We start from the raw sequence: 21,373 nt of genomic DNA on the forward strand, positions 1-21,373 counted from the left end.
GTGGGCAGTGAGCTCAGCCTGCAGAAGTAACAGTGTGCAACCCTCTAGCATAATAAATACTTGTATAATACCAAAGGGAGAACGTAGAAATGCTCACCGGTTACATTTCTTATGGTATAATGACTTTTCCCTAAGCTTGTTCCAGTATATAAGATCTCCTCAAAGTCAATATGGCATTAATTGCCTATAGAGCTCTAGTGCAGCATCTCCTCTAAGGATGAAGCATCTCACAAATACTGGACCTTACCTTAGAATGTGCCCTCAACTCCTGTTAACTCCTGCCACAGTCAAGGGTGTACAGCACCACAAGCTCAGCAGGGTCAGGCCCATTGGTTCCATTGTACACTACTGTAACAGTTGTTCCCAGTTTTTCCCCACCTAAATTACTAGGATTTTCTGATGTCTTCTTGTTCTGTTTCAGGTATTAAATGAAGCCGTTGGGGCAATGATGTACCACACTATCACCCTCACCCGAGAAGATCTAGAGAAGTTCAAGGCCTTAAGGGTCATCGTTCGAATAGGCAGTGGCTATGACAACATCGATATCAAAGCTGCAGGGGAGCTCGGTATGTGTCCATTCTGTGCCAATGGCCCCTCTGCCATTTGTTTGTTTTCTCTTTAAATCAACACAGGTGACATTGTTTCTTATCTGCATTTGATCAACATGGCATGTCAGACCAAATTTTCAAGTGGGTTTAGACTCAGCCCCTAAAATTGTGGGTGCAGTTTTGTGTGTGTTAAGATGTTGCATGCAAAAGAACGTGACTGTGGAATACATAAAAGCGTGGACAATTGCAATTTTAGAAACTGCTTTTTAAAACTTGCCCCAATTAGAAATATATATATACATCCACAGCACAAAAAAATGAGATTGATGTTTGTTTTAGATTGCTTTTATTAGTTCTGTGGGGTGTTTTTCTTACTCTTGTTAGTATTTATTTCTCCATCATGTTTAATTTGTATCTACATAATCAAATAGTCAGAAACTACCATCTACAGTTGCAGGCACTTTTTTTGCAATCACAATAAGTCGTTGCATTTGTACACCAGTTGAATAGTTATGGGTCTGCTGAAGTTGCATGCGAATGCAGATTGCTTGTGGAACTCTGGGGATTTGCACTTACAAATAACTGAGTGAGCTAAATTGCATCTACAATTCTAGTAGCTGTGTTGAGACCCCTTTTGATAATTTAGTCCAAAGAATGCAATCCATCAAGAAGTACCATGACAGCGTTGCTCAGGATGGCTTGTATTAAAGATTTTCTCAAAGGAAAATAAGAACAACAGACATTTAGACCCTTAGATAATTCAGGTAAAATAGTTTCAAATAGTCATTCCTAAAAAGCAAATCCTAGCATAGTGAAGTATTTTTCAACTAGAGGAGCAGTGTCTTCTTAGTGTGACAGATTTTCTGCATTTGTTACTCTTATTCTTACAAACACTGCTGCATAATCCTCCCTTTTAAACATTGCAAATTGGGTGGCCAAATGATGGGGTTTGAAGTGGAAGATGTAATTTCTTTCTACAAATGTAGCCAAAAGTTTAATTGGCACCGCTATCTAGAAGGGAATTTTTAAAAAAACTAAGAGATCTTTAACTCTGTATAGCTGATACATGACGGGGACTAACCATAGTGACAAGTCATGCAGTATACACCAGCTGAACACAAGTGGTTCAATTCTGATTTCAGACATTCAGGCTCATTTAATGCATACTCCCTCCTACTCAGCTATCTCCTGCTTGGAATAATTACCCTAATAGCAATGAAATTCAACCTTTGCACCAAATTGTTAATTCATTTTGAATTGTGGAATTGAAACAGAATCCCTCTGTTACCTAACAGCATTCCAGGTGAACACCCTGTGCTACAGATAGTTCAGAGCTGTCTCTCCACAGCCTCTTTGCTCTTCCTGATGATTATGAGAAGCAGAAATTAATAATAACAACAGGGTTGTACAGGCTAATAGAAAGAGCCCTGTTGTGACGGAGCTGCTTTTGTTTTACTTTAAGATGGCTGCAATCCCTGCAATCTCTCACTTGCTTTGTAGCAGTTTCTGGGATTTGTAAAATAACGTCAGTGACTATATATTTGAAAAAACTTATTTTTTTCTCCTCCACTTGTTCCTGTCTGTTGCCTAGGTGTGGATAACAATTCTGTTTTTACTGTCTGATCACAGGTTTTTCATATCAGTTCTTTTTTTGACATTAACAAAAGCTTCTTTTCTTTATGGGAACAGGAAAATGACATTTAAAAATGTTCTCACAGATCTACTGAGAAATTTACTTTACTTTTTCATGTCCCCATAGAGATGCACTGTACCCATATGAAAGCAAAGGCAGCATTCACCCATGAAACTAGGCAATGCTTTGACGCAAAACTTTGATACCTTTGCATAATAGATGTGCAGCAGTTCTACAGATTGGAACAGAGCAAATATCCCTAAGGAAAAGTGCTTCTATAATGGTCAAACCATTTATTATTCATTGCTATTAGTTATAAACCAAAGCTACAGCTGCTAACGTCTCCTTGCCAGCGTCTACTCTTGTGACAGGGATAGATATCTGTGATTAAACAGATACATGATAGTTCCTCTGCAGTTTGTAGATCTTGTGTAGTTAACTTCTGAAACTTCAGAGTCAAGTATAGATGTTTTCATGATGTCCTATGCTCTGAAGAAGAAATCACTCTAGATCCACTTGTGTAGAAATATTAACAGTCATGCCAACCCTTGAAACCACAGGCTAATCATGTACTCCATATCAAGAAGTTTTTGAGGAAAGAGTATAGTCCAAAGTGGATGATCATAGATATAAATGTCATTCTCGCCTTCACAGTATTCCTGTTAGATTTTAATTAGAATTGTCCAGGATGGCACTGATTTTGCAAACCAAGATAGTCTTCATCACATACCTAATGGCCTAATTATTTGTGTTACGTTATTATAAACTGACCAGATCCAAAGGCGGAGCACACTGAGATTGCTCAATTAGGGCAAATTGCAAAGAATGGGACAGACAATCCGCCAAACTGGTGGTTATTCTAATACTTTGATCCGCCAAGCCAGCAACAAACCAACTTCTACAGAACCTTACTGAATACCCAGAAACATAGTTCCCTTAAAGCAACCCAGCCTTGAGCTCTCACCCAGACAGCCAAGTCAAATATGATGAGGATTACTGAAAATCTTGTTCATCATATAAAAAGTTCTACCAATCCCAAGGGATCAGACACATTACCCACCAGGATAATGAGTATTGCAGATCTTACCCAAATACACACTTACAGCCAATTCATATTAACTAAAATAAGATTTATTAAAAAAGAAGAGAGAGTGAGTATAGGTTACATACAGACTTGAATAAAATTCTTAGATCAGTTTCATAGTAGAGATCAACTTTAGAGTTGTAACAGTTCTTTCAGGATTAGTTCCATAGGTCACAATCCAATGGCCAATATTAGGGTGACCCAAACTGGAGCTGGGGACCTTAGTCTTGCAACTCAAACTTCCCCTAATGTAGCTTAAGCAGATCTGAGACAACAGGATCAGGGCCCAAGAGTGCTTTTTTATAGTTCTCAAGCAAGCTGTCTGATAGCCTCTTGACAGCAGGCATTCCTTAGCTAAAGAATAGTGACTTTGAAGTAACCTCCTATTTCCTAAGCATCATTGGTAACAAGCTACATGGATTAACAATAAGGCAACTGCTCATCTCTTGCCATTTACAGGTAGTTTACTACATACTTCAAACAGCAATGAAGACAGTGATATTACTACATTCAGTTCATCAAAATGTTAATATCTCCTTTTCATCTTTGAATTAACAGACTACAGCGATAGACAGGAACCGTTTGGTTACATTGTCAGCCTCTAACAATATATATGTAAACGCACAAAACCCACAAATCATCATCTATTAATATGTCTCTACAGGTTGAATCTCGATCCGTTATCCTGCTAGTTGTGTAACCCTTTCTGGCCCTGTGTCACAAAGGCACAAGGCATTTTTATGGAGACATTTTCCCTACATTTCATCTTCTTTTGTTTATCTCCTAATGTCAGAAAATTATTCTATAAAAATGTCTCTCAAGCCCCTGGCCATAACTGATTGGACTGTAATGAATTAAAATTTCACCTTTGAAATTTTTTAAATGGTCTTCAGCAACATCCACACTAGATGGGGTGGTGAAACTTTTCTGAAATCAGTCATGTGCACACTGAATGCAAGCAACAGTGGGATACATCTAACTGCATTATCCTTAGTGAGGGGTTGTTAAAAGTGCTGTGCATACACTTTACTTCTGCCCTTCATTCACCTGCTGCTGCTGCTGCTGCAACTGAATAAACAGGCAGTGGGAAAATACTACAATTTAAAGTCTTTAATATCTGTGCTGAAATTCCTCCCGTTAATGTACTATTTAGATCTTGATAGCACAGCTTTTGTTCCCTTATTGCGAAGAAGAAAGGGGCTTTCACCCTATCCTAGACCTGAGAAGACTCAACAAATACAGGTACTGGCCTCAGATTCAGAATAACTCTTGCCTGCATCATTCCATCTCTCCAAGCTCAAAATTGGTTTATAGTTCTTGACTTGCAGGAAGAGCCATAGATTCACAGTGAGACTCACCAGGTAACAATACAGAGTACTGCCCTTCTTTCTCTCCACAACACCAGAAATATTCACAAATGTCGGAGGGTGGGGGCAGTACACCAAAGGAGAAAGGGACTCCACATCTGTCCGTGCCTAGATGACAGGCTGATCAGGAGCAAGGTCCAAGCAGGAAATTGCAGCAGCTCTGGAATCCTGTACCTGTTCTCCAATTAGGACTCCTTGTCAACTATGAAGAAGCGTCTGTAACAGCATCGCAGACAATAGAATTCATAGGAGCCATGATCAACTCTCAGCTGGTGAGAGCTCACCTGCTAGGGGGACAAGTTCCTGTCTGTTCAGTCAATGACAAGGGACTTCCAGTCAAACCTGGCAGCAATGATGTGTACACGTCTAGGGCTGTTGGGTCACCTGTCATTGTGCATATACTGGATGCTGCTTGCAAGACTTCATCTGTGGCTCTTACAGCTGTGATCTCCATCCAAGCATCACATGAATAAGAGAGTCACGTTCCCACCCAGGTTCTGCAAGAGCCCACTTAATGGCTGAACCTAGAGAACATATGAAAGCGTGTTCTTTTCTTGACCAGGTCCCAGGATGATCTGAATGTCCTGGAGTTCAGGGATATCCAGTCATCCTGCATGGCATTCCTATCTGTTCTCTGGGACCTTACAGTGCAGATGCACTACATCAACAAGTGTGGAAGTGTTGGGTCATCCCCTCTCTGCTAGGAAGCCATTAGACCTGATGTCATCACCATGGGGTAATCCCATTGGTTCTTCATCTTCTAGGAATTAGCAACAACCTGGCAGACTTTTTGAGCAGGCCCACAATAACCAACCTCGAGTAGTCTCTGCAGGTGTCCGTTACAGAGCTGACATTTCACCTACAGGGTATGCCACTGAGGACAACACTAAGTGCCTGAACTTCTGCTCTAGAGGGCATCTGAGCCTGGTCTCCAGGTTTCCTATATGTCTTTCCCCTCCGTTCCCCTGATCTCCAGGGTGATATCCAAAATGAGAGGGAAGACGTCCATGCTGATACTAATAGCTGCCTATTAGACAGGCTATTTGGGCTGCCAGACCTCTTGAACATGTCCATTCAGCCCTGCATCCCTCTACCAATCTTCCCGGACATGATAGCTCAGAACCACAATCAGATATTGCAACTAGGCCCACAGTTGTTGCACCTGATGGCTTGGATGTTGGCTCCTTGAGCACTACTAACAGAGACTGTTATCAAGAGGTCCAGGATAGCCTCATGCAAAGCAGGAAGCCATCTGCCAGGAAGACCTACTCCTCCATATGGAAACAGGTCTCCATATAGCCTATCCAGCATGCTCTGGGACCAGTTGAAGCTCCAGTCCCAAAGATCCTCAATTATGTGTTGCACTTGAAACATTCTGGATTGACTCTTCATTTTCTCAGAGTTCATGTTGCAGCGATATTGCTGTGTCATGTCAGTACAGTTGTAGCCAACGGTATCCAGATGCCTCAAGGGACATCTGCACACTTACCCTTCTGATGGAGACCTGACTCTTGCATGTTGTCTTAACATTGTCCTCCTGTTACTCATGGAGCTGTTGTCAGATTACTAACCACCCTTGCCCCAGGACTTGTGTATGTGTGTAAATAAAACCTTACCCTTAAGATGGTCTTTCTCGCCACTGTCACATCAGCATGGATAGAGGAGTCAGTGGAGTATTGTCTGGGTATATTCTATGAGTGATTTATTTGATTTACACTCAGACATCGTTCCTGGAACAAGTGTGGTCAAGCAGCATGCAGGGTAGTCCCATCTTCCAGGAATCTCAGCCCAAGAACAATGTCTAGTTCCCAGGGAGCAGCTGTGCCTCAAGTACTGACTCCAATCAGAGCCCGAGACGGAGAGCAAACTCTGCTGCATGTCGCACAGCTCCCTCTCTCCTGAAGCTGCCTCTGCACACAGCCTTGCAAAACCCCAGACTAGCAACAGTGCATCGTGTCTTCCTAAGAGTCAGAACTTGTTCTTATCCCTCCCGCACCCGGAAAAAGAAAAGAAACCAGAAGATTATGTGTGGCAGCCTCCTGGTGATGCTCGCCATCACAGTAATGTTGCATTCTTAACTAGGTTAAAGAGTCATAATATATATTGGCCATATTTGTGTGTTACAGAAATGTTAGTGAGCTGTTGCAAGCAACAACATGGATTGTTTTACCACTAATGAATACTATTAGCATATAAAATCAAACTGATATTCATGCCTTGCCAGAGGAACACAGCCCTTTCAGGTGTGTTGATAGGCTGGTGTTAACATAATTCATCCCTTCAAAATCTTAGTAAAATGAAAGAAAACGCGTGCTCTTTGGAACAATCATTTTGAATTAGACACTTGGCTGACGTGTTTATCTACAAAAATATGTTCATTTGGCTGTGGACGGTTGACATGTTGCTCACAGTTTGACTATAGTTTGCGTAGTTCCTTGATGTTTTCTTTTAAAAATAAACAAAAGCTGTACAATTATTTACATTTGAAGACTTTAACTTCATATTACACCCTATGGGGCCTTACCCTACCCCTCCCTCATCTCCATCTGCCCATCGGCGTGCACATTATACGGTGGGTGTAACACCTCTCAGCATTAATTAGAGTTACACGTCCACTGAGAGCGAGAGACATATAAATGCTTTAGGGCCTGATCCAGAACTCACTGAAGTTGAGGGAAGGACTCTCATTGACTTCAGTGGACTTGGATTGGACCTTTACATTGGCCAATATTACAAGATTTGCAGTACAAACATTTACTCCCAAGGGAAATCTGTGCCAAAAATTCTGCGCACAATATTTTAAAAATTCTGCAAATTTTATTTGTCAGTAAATAAATGTGGAGGCTGACAGTGCAGGGGCCAGGCCTGCCGCAGAAACACTACAGGGCCCTGCTCCTCTGCACCAGGTGAGGGCAGGCAGGCTCAGGCCGGTAGGACCCAAGTGTAGAGGGGTTAGTGTGGGCGGAACCAGGTGTGGGATGAGAAGATTCTGGGTGTGGGCAGCTCAGTGGGGAGTCGAGGTGTGGCGGGGAACTGGATGTCCAGGGGCTTGTTGGGGGATTCCAAGTGCAGGGGCAGTGCGACTCTGCAGGGGGATGCCCATGAAGGTAGTTGGGGTTCTACAGGGAGCTTGGTGGGATAGGTGTAGCGGGAGGGGGGTCTGGATGTAGGAGGCTCAGCAGGGCATCTGGGTGCAGCTGGTTGGGGCTCAGTGAGGTGGGATTCGGGGTGTGGGGGACTGGTGGGTAGTCCACGTGCAGAGGGGAATGGGGCTCATCAGGGTGGGGGTTAAAGTGTGGGGGTCTTGTAAGGGGTGAGTCTTGGCAGAAGGGGTCCAGGTGTGGGGGGCTCTGGATGCAGGGGGTGAGGCTCAGCAGGGTGGGGGACTGGGAGGTATCCGGATGCACAGGGCTTTGTTGGATGGGGGAGCAGCTCCCTGTACAGTGACCCCTTTCCCTCAGCTGAGAGGCAATGGGGGCAGGAAGCCGGTGGGCGGGAGGGAGAGGCGGAGCTTCCTGCAGTCGGGGGTGGGTCTGACCTAGCCCAAGTCACCCCTTGCAGGGACTAGTAGCTGAGCCAGGCACAAGGTAGGAGCCACTGGTTGGGGCGTTCTCAGCCCCCTCTCCCCCAGAAAATTCTATGATACATTTTAAACAAAAATAATGCAGCCTGTTGAAAGTATGGGAGCAGAGTAAAATAACACGTCTGCACGGGCTGCCATACCAATTGCTTGTTCCTGTGTATATTTAATTGAATGCAGAATTCCCCACCTGCTCTACTAGTCCTTGGAGTACCCAGGCCCTTGAGAGCAGGATTGAGCACACAACTGTAGGTCTTGCTGAGCTGGCTTATTCAGCAGTGTCCTAATCAGCTGATCTAGGCCTGCACCCGTTACCTTAACAAAGGGGTTCTAGCACTGTGAGACCTCTGCAAGCCCTGTGCCTCAGCCTCACATGCTCCAGGCTGACAGGGCTGCAGACTGCCTCAGAGCCCACTCAGGGCTGCTGCTGCTCCTCATACATCCGTAGCCAGGAGGACCGGGCCAGCTACCACTCTGCGTCAGGCTACTTGAGACTGTCAAGTGATGGGAGAAGGAAGGTTTAGAGGGAGGGGAGAGCCTGCCCCTCCCTTGTACAGGGAGAGGAGGAACTTCCCCGTCCATCTGCCTCTCTTGCCGTTACAGCTGTGCCCTCAATCCCCCCTGTCACTTCAGCTGCTACAGGTTGCTCCACTGAGGCTATGTCCTAACTGCAGAGTTAACTGGAGTAGCCTCTCAAGTTAGCCTACCTCGAGGGAGAGTGAAATAACACGCAAGCTACAACCAGCCATTATGTTAGCAGCACCAAGTGGTTGTGTTAGTAGCTGATGAGCTGTTGTCCTGTCCACTAGACGGACCAGCCAGCATGAGTTAAAAGCACCACAGCTCTGGAGCTAAAGGGTTGTGTGTGTGGATGGAACTCGAGTTAGGACAACACTTGTTATAACGTGGGTTCACTGTGCAGTGAAGACAAGCTTTGAGTGCCGCACCGGGCTTTAATATTGCCCTTCCTCTCAGTTAATTTGTCCACTAGGCCTCATTTCTTAAATCTGTCCCTGTCAGGCAGGCCAGCAGTGCACTGCCTACGTGCACAAATAGCTCATAGATTCTTCTCACAAGGTAAGGACCGATGCGCAAATCCTTAAAGGTGTGGTACACAGACGTTGCCCTGCTCAACATAGCAGTACTTAACCCTAGGCGGCCTGCTGCCGGGTGGAATGGTCAGCCTTGTGCTAGCAGCAAAGAATCCTGTGGCACCTTATAGACTAACAGACGTTTTGGAACGTGAGCTTTCGTGGGTGAATACCCACTTCCTCAGATGCATGTAGTGGAAATTTCCAGAGGCAGGTATATATATATATGCTAGCAAGCAAGCTAGAGATAACGAGGTCAGCCTTGTGCTAGCAGCAAAGAATCCTGTGGCACCTTATAGACTAACAGACGTTTTGGAGCGTGAGCTTTCGTGGGTGAATACCCACTTCCTCAGATGCATGTAGTGGAAATTTCCAGAGGCAGGTATATATATGCTAGCAAGCAAGCTAGAGATAACGAGGTCAGCCTTGTGCTAGGCTCCCCATACAGTGTATAGGGAGAGCTAGACACCTAAGGAAGGAATTGGCAAGGGAGCCACCTAAGCTAGCTGGGAGTGAAATCCCGAGAAGGACTTGGGGCAAGGAGAAGAGCTTAGGCACCCGAGCGGCTGAGCTGGTGCGGCTGCCTGCTAGGTGCCTCCCTCCAATCTCAGCTACGAACCCTCTCCTGAAGTGAGGCACCAAGGACAGGTCAGCTGCTTAGGTAGCCCATGTCCTGGCAGCTGAAACCATCTTTCTCTCTTTTGCTCATGCTCTCCTGGCTGTATTTTATATAGGAGCTGTGCTGCCCCCATCAATCGGAGACCTGCATCCAGTCTTCCTGTTGTGGCTTAATCATGCTCTGAGCACGCCTACAGGACTGGGCCCTGCTGGTGAGACAGGCGTTCCCCTTCCCTTGCCCAATTTGAGACTGTGGCTTAGGGGCCTACAGGGTGTCAGCTTGAGCAAGGCCTCCAAGCTACTCATTAGCTGTGGGGCAGCACCACCATTTAGGTGGCTTTGCAAAAGCTGACCAGCATTTGGAGGTGCCTTCAGGGTTAGGTGTCAGCTTTGAGAATATCAGTAATGCCTGAATATGGACTTAGTCGCCTAAGAACCTTTAAGGATCTGGACTGTAGGGATTTTCATATGAGTTTGCCTGAATAAGGACTGGGATTCAGACCCTTTACCACAAGATGGGGCTCCACACCTTATGACTGTTCTTTCCAAGGACAGGATTAAAAGGAATGCAGTCATGACGGTGGGTAAAACTCCCGAAAGTGCCAGATCCTCAAAGGTAGATTCATTGAGAGTTAGTTGCTGAAATACCTTTGAGGATCTTGGCCTTGGAGTTTTAGGACCCTGAACTGCAATGACTTTCAATAAGATATAAGCTCCTAAACCAGTTAGGCACTTTTAAAACTGTTTCCCAAAATGGTTATTGACTCTCACATAGGCAAAAAAAGAGGGACTCATGCAAAAATGGTCTCCCTTAGCCTGGGGTGATCCTGTGTTCCCGGGCCAGACTTATGGCATAGAGGGAGAGTGAAGGGCTGGGAAATCTCTGTTTTACCATTTAAACATTTCTCGTTATTTATCACCAATGAGAGAGAAAAGGCTCCATAGAAAACACATGTGCAGTAAGAGCCCGGTTTTCAGGGCAGCTTAGCACATGTTTATACTGTTTTCCTGTTTCTAAGAGTGCTCAGCAAGTGCAATGGGAAATAGTGTGATGGCCTGTTAGTATGGCAAGGGCAGGCTGCCCTGGGAATTTAAAAAAAAAAAAAAATCTGACCCTTGGTGCAGCCCCAATGCAGACTTTTCTTCAGACGTGTTCTTAAGAGCCCGAAGGTAAGTAATCCTGGCAGGGCTCCAGAGATGGGGTGAGTCCCATCAGACAGAAATCACTCCAAATCTTCCCTCTATCTGATGGTGGAATTTAAAACAGAAGCTTCCAAGGAACCCCTTCTTCCCACACATCACTGTGCAACAATGTCATAACAGCCCCGATTAAGGACAGAATAGGATCAAAAAGGTTGAGTTTTTGTCCCCGAGAACTACCAGCTGCATTGGCCAATATCGCTGCCCTGCTGTGGCCCGGAGGTGAGGTCCCACCAGTTTATTGTGTGTGTGTGTGGTGGGACGCTTGTTCTGCATAGAAATGCAGCAGACTGACATTTCAGAGGTGAAAGGAGTCTCATTGCAGCTTATAAAACCAGACTTTGTGAAGGAACAATGGGCCTGGCTGGGACTCACATGTTTTGGAACTACTTCGCCCCTTCACTGCAGAAAATTAATACACTAATGTTATATGCAGCTAAAGTAAAGAAAACAGATCAGTAACATTCCTATTATAACTGTACTGCTGGTATTACATTTAAAAAGAACTTCTAAGTGGTTCATTGAGGAAAAAATACTGTTTTATAAGTATCAAAATAGGATTCATTGTTAGCAATTAGGATTGCTTAAAATAAATGGAATCTTAGCTTTAAAAGGTGTCTTGAGTTTTTAGCTTAAAACCTGTGGGGAAAAAAATGTACCTTGGGAAGTACAATGTTTGGATACCTAGCTAGAAGGCCTGCTTGCCTGATCCAGTATGCCAAGCATATGTTCTTATGTATGTTATTTCTTATATAGTCCGCAGGCTGCAGCTGTGAGTTTGGTGCTTTGTGAAGCAGCATATAGTAGTACAATTTCAAGGTGATACTGGGAGTTTGCCACAAAATTCCTTTCACTGTCATGTGATTTTGAGCAGGTCCACCTACATGCTGAGTTGGGAAACGGTTCACTGATGGTATCAAAGAACATAGAAATGGTTCAGATCAGTTTCTTGGACAGTTTCATTAGTGAGAAGCCTGGAGATTTGCTGGTGTTTCAATGACTAGATTGCGCAGCTCTAAGATTGTGATTTTGTTGGATTTTTTTCCCCTTCTCCAGGGATTGCTGTCTGCAATATCCCATCAGCAGCTGTGGAAGAGACTGCAGATTCCACCATATGCCATGTCCTAAACCTCTACAGGCGGAACACTTGGCTGTATCAAGCACTGAGGGAAGGGACCCGGGTGCAGAGTGTGGAACAGATAAGGGAGGTGGCCTCGGGAGCAGCTCGGATCAGAGGAGAAACTCTTGGCCTCATTGGATTTGGTATGTTGGCAACTTTGGGAGACAAAATATCCAAAGCAGAGCCATCTGCTTTTGCAGTGATCTAATGGAGACCTTGGAGGAGTACAACTCTCAAGACTTAGATCAGGGATGGGCAACTCATTGCCCGGGGGCTGCATCCCACTAAATAGATCATTTTATTTGGACCCCTGGTGTCCAGCTTGGGGCAGGCAATCTGATGATATCAGAGCTAGGAAGGGGTCAGGGTGGCTGTGATGTGATACTGTGGTGAAGCCAGGCCCAGCTCCGTGGCAGAGGAGCCAGTAGTGCGGCAGAAATGCGGGGCAGGCTCATTTCCCAGCCCCCCTCCCTCAGGACCCTCTCAAAGGGTTGGAAAGGATTTTCTGGCCCTCCACTACCTTAAAGTTCCCCATCCCTGACTTAGATCTTCTATATCAGCATAGCTTATTTTGCTGCATTTACTGGACTGTGCACTACTGATGTGAGCAGTTTTGTGGTGATACGACTGCAGCCACGCTAGGGGTTCCTCCGATTTAACAGTGTTTCTAAGCTGCTATAGCTACGTGGGAACAGAAGCCATGTGGCCTGATTTTCCGGTGAAGGAGCCTGTTCATTTCCTGTTCAGAATTGTGAACCCAGCTTTCTCTGCGAAGAGGAAGCAGATTTCCAAGGCTGCAGGGACTTCGGTGAGCCCCATCTCCTCAGTGCTTTCGTGAGCCTCTCCTGCACTCTCCCTTTACCCTGTGGGAGTTTTCCTAAAGGGTTCTGCGCACACACTGGTAGCCTTGTTTCATGCTGTATCTTCCAACTCGCTCTCTTCTCCAGAGTGCAGCTTTGGAGTGTGACCGTGAACCTTTGCAACAATTTCTGTATCCTCTTGCTAGCAATGATTTTCTCCACGGGCAGTGCCTTGGCCATGCACGGGGCCAGTCCATGTATTCGTTACATGAACTAGCCTGTGTGTGAATGTGTGCTGCCCCGAGGAGCCACTGCAGGCAGGAGCTATGTCTTAAAGACCTAGCTCCTTCTGGGCTCCCTGCTCGCTCCTCAGAGAAGATCACAATTCCCCTCCCCAGAGTAACCCACAATCACTTAGTGTGGCACTCTCTTCCCCTCTGGTGGTGGCTGGGCCAGAAGTTGCTGAGCCTGCTACAGCCTTGGCTGAGAGCTGAGTCTTTTAACCAGGCATTAGCGGCTCATGCTTTTAGAGCTAGAGTTGCTGCCACTGATGACCCAGTTGCTCTGACTCTGACATGGTGGCCAGCCCATTTTGGGAGCAGATCCCAGTCCCTGGTCACCAGTGCATAAGGGAAATTCCAAGATGCTGCAGAGGAGAGGGAAGTCTCACTCCCCCGGATGCCTTCTGCATGGCTGCATAAAGCCAAGCCAGAATCTGACTTGCAGTGGAGCGAAGGTAGCACAGATAACTGGCATTGTGGCTCATCTGTCATCACTTGTGGCGAACATGCATTAAAGATGCTTTAACGCTGGGCTGAAGATGTAGTGAGTGACCTGGCTAGAATGTACCTGTGGGTACAGCTAAACCAAAAAACCCACAAAACCCCCGCAGCAATGAGTCTTAGAGCCTGGGTCAGCTGGCAGGCTCATGGGGCTTGTGCTGGGGGGCTAAAAATAGCAGTGTAGACATTTGGGCTGGAGCCCAGGTTCTGAAACCCAGCATGGGGTGGGGGCAGCCTCAGAGCCCAGGCTCCTGTCCAGGATCGAACATCTACACTGCTGGTTTCAGCCCCGCAGCGTGAGCCCTGCAAGCCTGAGACTCCCAGCCAGACAATCTCTCAGACTATTGATGCTTGAGGGCTCTGTGTTAACGGCTGGTGTGCAACAAAACATTGCTGGTGTATGTCATGACAGTGTCTCACTGCACATTGGGCATGAGGCCAGACATTAAATGTCAGCGTGGAAGCATTGGCCAGTGGTTAGAGTACAAGGGTGACAGTCAGAAGGTATATTCTAACCATATCTAACCTTTGTGTGATGCTGCTCCTCATCACTGCCTGTCACTAATGAATCCTGCCAGTACCCCTGGGATGCAGGTAGGTCGGCATTCTAATAACTGGGGAGAGTGAAGGAAAAAGAATAAGTAAGTTGTCCAGGTCACACTGCCAGGATTCCAGCTCAGGAGGCCTGGCGCCTAGCCCCGTGCTCAGACCCTGCCTGTCCTTTTACTGTATTGAAAAATCCCTCATTAACGAAATAGAAGAGTACTGGTTAAAAGCTGTTTTACGAAGCTAACAACAGGCCCTAATGAAGTAGTTTTCCATCTTCTTTCCCTGCAGAGAATGATTCCCTCTCCGTCCCAGTTCCTACTGCCTCTGTGCACTGCTCTCCCTTTGCCTGAGTGGGTCCCTCTTTATTCACAGATGCTGAAGGGTGAATTGTGGAAATGACACATGACTTGTGGGCCTCCTTCCCTTTAAGGCAGCATTGCCTAGTGGCTAGGGCACTGGCCTGGGCATCAGGCGCTCTGGAGCCTATTCCTGGCTCTGCCATTGACCTGCTGTGTAACACTGGGCAAGTCACTTCTCCTCCCTTCCCCACTCCTCCAGTCCTTTTTCTGTCCTCTGTATAGAGTGCAAGCTATTTCAGGGATTGCACAGCACAGCACCTAGCACACTGGGGCCGCCAGTTATCGTTGTTGTATAAACTGATGCTGACGACTGAGCTCCAGTGCATGGCTTTGAGCACTGGTGTGTCGCCAGGAGCCAGGGATGATTACCCTCCCACAGGGCTGGCCTTACGCATGGGGTACCACCCAGGGTGCCGTGGCTATGGGGTGCACTGTCCCAAGTGCCACAAGCTGGTGGCCCTGGACTACCAGAGCAGGGGTGAGTGTGGGCAAGCCCAGGGCTGGAGCCCCTGGCCAGCCAAGCAGGGGGTATGCAATGCCACCCGCAGCTTCCAGCCTGTCGGGAAGGCACAGCCCCTGGATCTCCCTTTCCCACAGGGTGGGGGGTGGCTATGGCCACTCTCCTGCCACTAGGTAGTCAGGATGTATATGGCCAGGGGGGCCCCCGAGCTCAGAAATTCTTCCCTGTGCAGCCCGGCCAGGTTCCGGAGCTAGAGGCTGGTCCTTGCGCCCTGCACCTCATGCCGCTGTTCTCAAAATCAAAGAAAGGGCACCAAAATACAAGTTTGCACAGGCTGCCATTTTCCCTAAGGCTGGCCCTGCCTTCCTGCATTTCTGTGACAGGAAGTGTGTCCTCTTGACTCAGGAGAAGAGCTGGAAGGAAATTTTCCAAGGAAAATGCTAATTCATTGAACCCGAAATAGTTCATGGACATAGCATCAGTGAAACTGAAAAGAATCCTATCTAAAAATAGCCATGTTGCCAGTGTTGCAGATGGGGGACATAGCAGCTAAATATGTATTGCCAGAAAGCTTGTATCTCTTTACCTGATGGCTTGCCACATGTTGCCAAGAGGACGCTACAGCTCAACTCAGGCTGTGTGGAAGCTGCTAGCTCTGGAGAAAAGCAAACCCCCTCCAGGCTTTGACCCAAAGGAAATAAAACAGTTTAAACAGACAAAAGATGGAATGTGGACAGGGAAGAAGCGTGAAGCTACTGGCCATAGCTTGGCAGTGATTACTTGTTAACATGCATCTTTGTGGGAACACACCTGGAATTGAAACATTTTAAAACACGGCCATGGTTAAGCATTTGAAACTATCATTAGAAAATCCACCATGAGGTTGCTGTGAGCATATGATGCACACTTCTGAGGTGACCATCTGTAGACAGGGGACCCCAGCACAGGACCTGAGGAACGCGATGCTGGGGATGTTGTGAAGGCCAAAACTATAACTGGGTTAAAAAAAGAATTAGATGAATTAGTGGAAGATAGGTCTATTAATGGTGATCAGGTGATTAGGATACCATGCCTCGGTATCCTAAGCCTCTAACTGCCAGAAGCTGGGATTGGATGCTGGGGGTAAATCACTAGATAATTGCTCTGTTCTGTTTATTCTTTCTAAAGAATCTGACACTGGCCGCTGTTGGCTACTGGGCTAGCTGGACCATTGGTCTGAGCCAGAATGGCCGTTCTGTTGTTGTTCTAAAGCCAGTGTAAGCATGCTGTTTGTGTTGTACATTCCCCCAGCAGAAGTAGTCCACACCCAGGGCACTGAGCCGGGCTAGCCCCATTATCACTGGTATTTCAGACAATGAGCCAATTGCATCCCTGCCGTAACTCCAGTGACTTCGGTGGTGCTACATGAGAGGTGAACTTGGCTCCCTGTGTTCAGAAGCAGTTCGTTGGGAAAATAAAATATTCAGAAATGAGGCACTGGCCCCTGTCAGGGGCTGCGTGAAAACAGAAGCCCTGAATGGCTGGACCTGGTCTGGAAAATACTTCCATTTTCCTTGCATCATAACACACTCAGGGTCTGCTCCTGAAACCGCAGGCCCAAGCCTAGAGCTTGCTGCTGGAGGGAGGAGAAAGGCTCCACCACACACTCACTCCTTGGAATTCCAGCTCCTTCATCTAGAGCCCCTCAGTATTACCTAGCAGCATCCAAAAGGGGGCAGTAAAATGACGGTGATCATGCTTTGCTGTGTTGAGGAATGGGCCTGGGCTGTAGACAGGGGCTGCTTTGTATGAAGTACGCAGGTAAGGGCAGCTTTTCAGACAGTCAAGGCACAGGACTCACAGAGCCTGATTCTAATGAGTACTTCAACATGAATGGACAGTGCCTGGTTATTTGGCTTTCTTTACATTGCCAGACAGACGAATGAGGAATGAAGGGGCATGTACTGATGTAGGACTTGGGTAGCCGAGTCCAGGCAATGACATTGAATAGGAACGACATTGTGGCTAATGACCTGCTGATTGCACTGCAGCTGTCCCTCTTTATCAGAATAGCCTTATTAAACCTTTGCTTCAAAACCATGACAGTTGTCTTAGTCATGCCTAATTAAATAGCCATTCAGCAAGAGTATGGAAGAAAAAGCCTACAGCAAACAAGTTGCTCTTATAACTAGGGCTTTATTTTTATTTTTTTTATTTTTATTTTCTTGGCATTGTCTGCTTGAACAAAAGCACCTCATAAAGGAGTTCATTTCTTAATACGGCTCCTCACGGCCTGGCCAGCTCAGAGAGCACACAGAATGTGGCCCTACCCTGGTGGGGTTGTAGCATCAAATTCTGACCTCAGAGCCGAGTGCTGCAGGAGTGCAGATAGTTACATTTACTCAAACGACAGCCTTTAATAAGGCAAATGCTTAATGGACAGTCCTTTGACCACTATTGCTGCTTATATTGTAAAGGCGCATTCTAGGCCTAGCCCTCTGCACGCTGTGCTGTATGGTTAATGTTTGCCCTTCAGATAAGTCAACAGCTAGACTGTCGATCCTGAGAGGGAAAGAGGCTTACAGATGTCACGGCTGCAGCGGGGGGTGCTCAAAGGCAGGCGGTTTGTGTTACTGGCGCAGGGGAGTGTTAAATGACACATTCGGTTACTTTTTTTGCTCTTCCTTAAGCCAAAGGCCGAATGAATTGAAGTGATGTGATCACCAGGTTGGGGGCTGAGCTTGCTGCAGACGGAAGTTTGGCATAAATGTGCCAGTGAGTGAGTGATGGGGAGGGAGAATGGGCAGTGCAGGGGGTTAGTGATGATATTTAGCCTTTTTCCTGCTCAAGGCACTTTACCACCCTTGGTTAATGAATCTGTACACATTAGAGGTGCAAAGTATCAGAGGGGTAGCTATGTTAGTCTGGATCTATAAAAAGCAACAGAGAGTTCTGTGGCACCTTATGGACTAACAGACATATTGGAGCATAAGCATTCGTGGGTGAATGCATCTGACAAAGTGGGTACTCACCCACGAAAGCTCATGCACCAATACGTCTATTAGTCTGTAAGGTGCCCCAGGACTCTTTGGCGCTTATTAGAGGTGCAGAATCTGATTCCCTCTGTGGCATTGGACTTCACCGGCCTGTCTCAAGTTTCAGAGCTGGGCTTCGAAGTTCCTGGCTACATGTTTTCCATTGAGATCGCTAGCCCTGGCCCCGGCTCACATCCTCAGAACGCACCATGCCTCTTTAAGGAGAAATGCTTTTCATTACTCTGGCTTTCCCCTCTGCACCTCTCATGTCAGCCTCATGCCCTAAGTAGAGGACAGGAGTATGATACGAATCTAGGCCCATAGGCACCTAAATAATTTGAAGATTGGGGTCTAACAGCCAATGGGAGAAGCATAAGGCCACAGATCACCTCCTGGAAGAGTCCTAAGAGCCAAATAAGTGGGTGTGAAGGTGTATTAGAGAAGTGGTGCAGGGAAACATCTGTACCACCTGCCTGGCTCTAGCTAATGCTCATGTCATTCTTTCTTCCAAAAGCCCTGGCACCTCAGCACCTCCTGACAGACAGATGTGGATAATAAGTAAACGCGAGCGTGCAGAATCAGTGCAGACTGAATGAATTTGCTGTGGCACGAGGAGAAAATACATGGGAGCAAATAGTGTCAGTCAATGGATCTATTGCCTACTGAACATGGGTGTATAGATTCAGTGCTGCAGCGTCACATTGCTCAAGCTATGTGACTCTCAACATCTTCTCTTCTTTTTCTTGATACGTAGGTCGCACTGCGCAGGCAGTTGCAGTTCGAGCCAAGGCATTTGGATTCAGTGTGATATTTTACGACCCGTACCTGCAGGATGGGATAGAAAGGTCTCTGGGTGTCCAGCGAGTCTACACGCTCCAGGACCTGCTATATCAGAGTGACTGTGTATCGTTGCACTGTAACCTTAATGAACATAATCACCACCTTATCAATGACTTTACGATTAAGCAGGTAATTTACCTTTTCTATAAAAGAAAGAAGATCATTTTATGGTTCGTGCTGAAAACCCAGAACACTATAATAGTGATGATACCAGTGATGATTTTACTTTTGAGTAGTTACATCTGTCTCTTGCCCATTATGTACCAGGTGATAGCAGGTGAGAGAGCCCATTCATGCAGTTGCAGAGACAGAAATGGGAGCCTGTTTTGTGTGACATTACAAACTAGAGCTTAGGCTTTTTAAATAAAAGCCTTTGTTAGTAAGCGAACACAAGAACCTCCTTGCTAGCATGGAAGGTTTTCTTTTGGGGTTAATCCTACACTGTGCAACCTTGCATAGTCAATATGCAAAACATATGTGTTCAGAGCAGGGCCGGTGCAAGGATATTTTGCGCCCTAGGCGAAAATTCCATCTTGCGCCCCCCCCCAGCCCCCAAAATGCCAGCTCAGAGGGGCTGGGCTCAGAGCTGGGGGTCAGGGCTGTGGGGGGAATGGAGTCGAGGGGGTTTCCAGCTCAGAGGGACTGGGCTCGGAGCTGGGGGTAAGGGCTGTGGGGGGATGGGGTCGAGGGGGTTTCCAGCTCAGAAGGACTAGGCTCGGAGCTGGGGGTCAGGGCTGTGGGGGGGATGGGGTCAGGGGGGTGCCTGGGGGCACTGGGGCAGCTCAGCTCTGCAAGCTGCTGTTCTCTCCAGCTGTCCAGGCACAAGGGGAGCAGGAGCAGGGACCAGCTAAGGACCAAGGGGGCAGGAGCACAGGCACCTGAGGCTGACCCATGGGGAGGCACTTGCTTACCTTGCCCAATGCATGAGCGCTAGGGTCCTCTTTCTTCCTCCGCTCCACCACACCACCGCTGAGGCTCTTTTCTTCTCCGTGCCCCTCGCTGGGGCTGACGTGGAGGCTGAGCCAGGGGGCAGCTGCGGCTTTCCTCCAGAAGCGAAGCCCTGGTGTTGCGCCGCTGTCGCAGGGCCCCTGCCACGTGCCCTAAGCAGAGCTGCACAGCTCTGCCCAGCCGCCAGCGCCCCCGCCGGGCAACGAGAAAAATTGCAGAGGCTGGAGCCCCTGCTCTGGGAGGGAGAGGGATTCTGAGCCTCTGCCTACAGCCCAGGGATTCCCCTGGGTCAGCGCAGCCACCATCAGCTCAAACCTCTGGGCTGCCGGGCTGCCGCAGCGGCTCCCTGACCCAGGGAGCGCCCTGGGCTGCCGGGCTGCCGCGCCGGCGCCCTGACCCCGGAGGGCGCCCTGGGCTGCCGGGCTGCCACCCTGACCCCGGGGGCGCCCTGGGCTGCCACTCTGACCCCAGGGGCGCCCTGGGCTGCTGGGCTGCCGCGCGGCGGCGCGCTGATCCCGGGGGCGCCCTGGGCTGCCGGGCTGCCGCGGCGGCTCCCTGACCTGGGGGGCACCCTGGGCTGCCGCGGCGGCGCACTGATCCCGGGGGCGCCCTGGGCTGCCGGGCTGCCGCAGCAGCTCCCTGACCCCGGAGGTGCCCTGGGCTGCCGCGGCTGCGTCCTGACCCCGGGGGCGCCCTAGGCTGCCATGCCGGCGCCCTGACCCCAGAGGGCGCCCTGGGCTGCCGGGCTGCCACCCTGACCCCGGAGGCGCCCCGGGCTGCCGCGGCGGCGCACTGATCCCGGGGGCGTCCCGGGCTGCCGCGGCGGCTCCCTGACCCCGGAGGGCGCCCTGGGCTGCCGGGCTGCCACCCTGACCCCGGGGGCGCCCCGGGCTGCCGGGCTCCCGTGGCAGCTCCCTGACCCCGGAGGGCGCCCTGGGCTGCCGGGCTGCCACCCTGACCCCGGGGGCGCCCTTGGCTGCCACGGCGGTTCCCTGACGGGAGCGCCCTGGGCTGCCGGGCTGCAGCGGCTGCGCGCTGACCCCAGGGGCACCCTGGGCTGCCCGCTGCAGGCAGCTGCTGCTGGGGGCAGCTCAGACTGCCTCTCCAGCAGCATCGGCTGCAACCATTTAAAAATTTTTTTGAGGGCGCCGCTTTTTGGCGCCCTCAAATTTTGGCGCCCTAGGTAACCGCCTAGTTCGCCTGAATGGTTGCACCGGCCCTGGTTCAGAGGTAATCTTTTCAGCAAGGAAAATCTGCCTGTATTTACCATATAAAGCGTTCTGAGATTCTGCAGACTGTGCTTGTGGCTTGGAAGATGTCAGTAGGAGAGGATGCTACCTACTGTAGCATTTAAATCCATGTAGTGAGACGTGAGGAGTC

General features: G+C 48.3%; 1 protein-coding gene across 7 annotated transcripts in view; it reads left to right on the plus strand.

The window, feature by feature from the left end:
- The window catches only part of CTBP2 (C-terminal binding protein 2), a 237,224-nt gene that overhangs the window by 205,552 nt on the left and 10,299 nt on the right, over nucleotides 1-21,373 (plus strand). For all 7 annotated transcript variants that reach the window (XM_050959317.1, XM_050959318.1, XM_050959320.1 and 4 more), the window contains 3 exons: nucleotides 422-566; nucleotides 12,178-12,384; nucleotides 18,960-19,174. In XM_050959317.1, the coding sequence (XP_050815274.1) occupies nucleotides 422-566; nucleotides 12,178-12,384; nucleotides 18,960-19,174 (567 nt within the window). The remainder of the gene's footprint in view (nucleotides 1-421; nucleotides 567-12,177; nucleotides 12,385-18,959; nucleotides 19,175-21,373) is intronic.

Source organism: Gopherus flavomarginatus, chromosome 6, assembly GCF_025201925.1.
Source record: "Gopherus flavomarginatus isolate rGopFla2 chromosome 6, rGopFla2.mat.asm, whole genome shotgun sequence".
Taxonomy (NCBI): domain Eukaryota; kingdom Metazoa; phylum Chordata; order Testudines; family Testudinidae; genus Gopherus; species Gopherus flavomarginatus.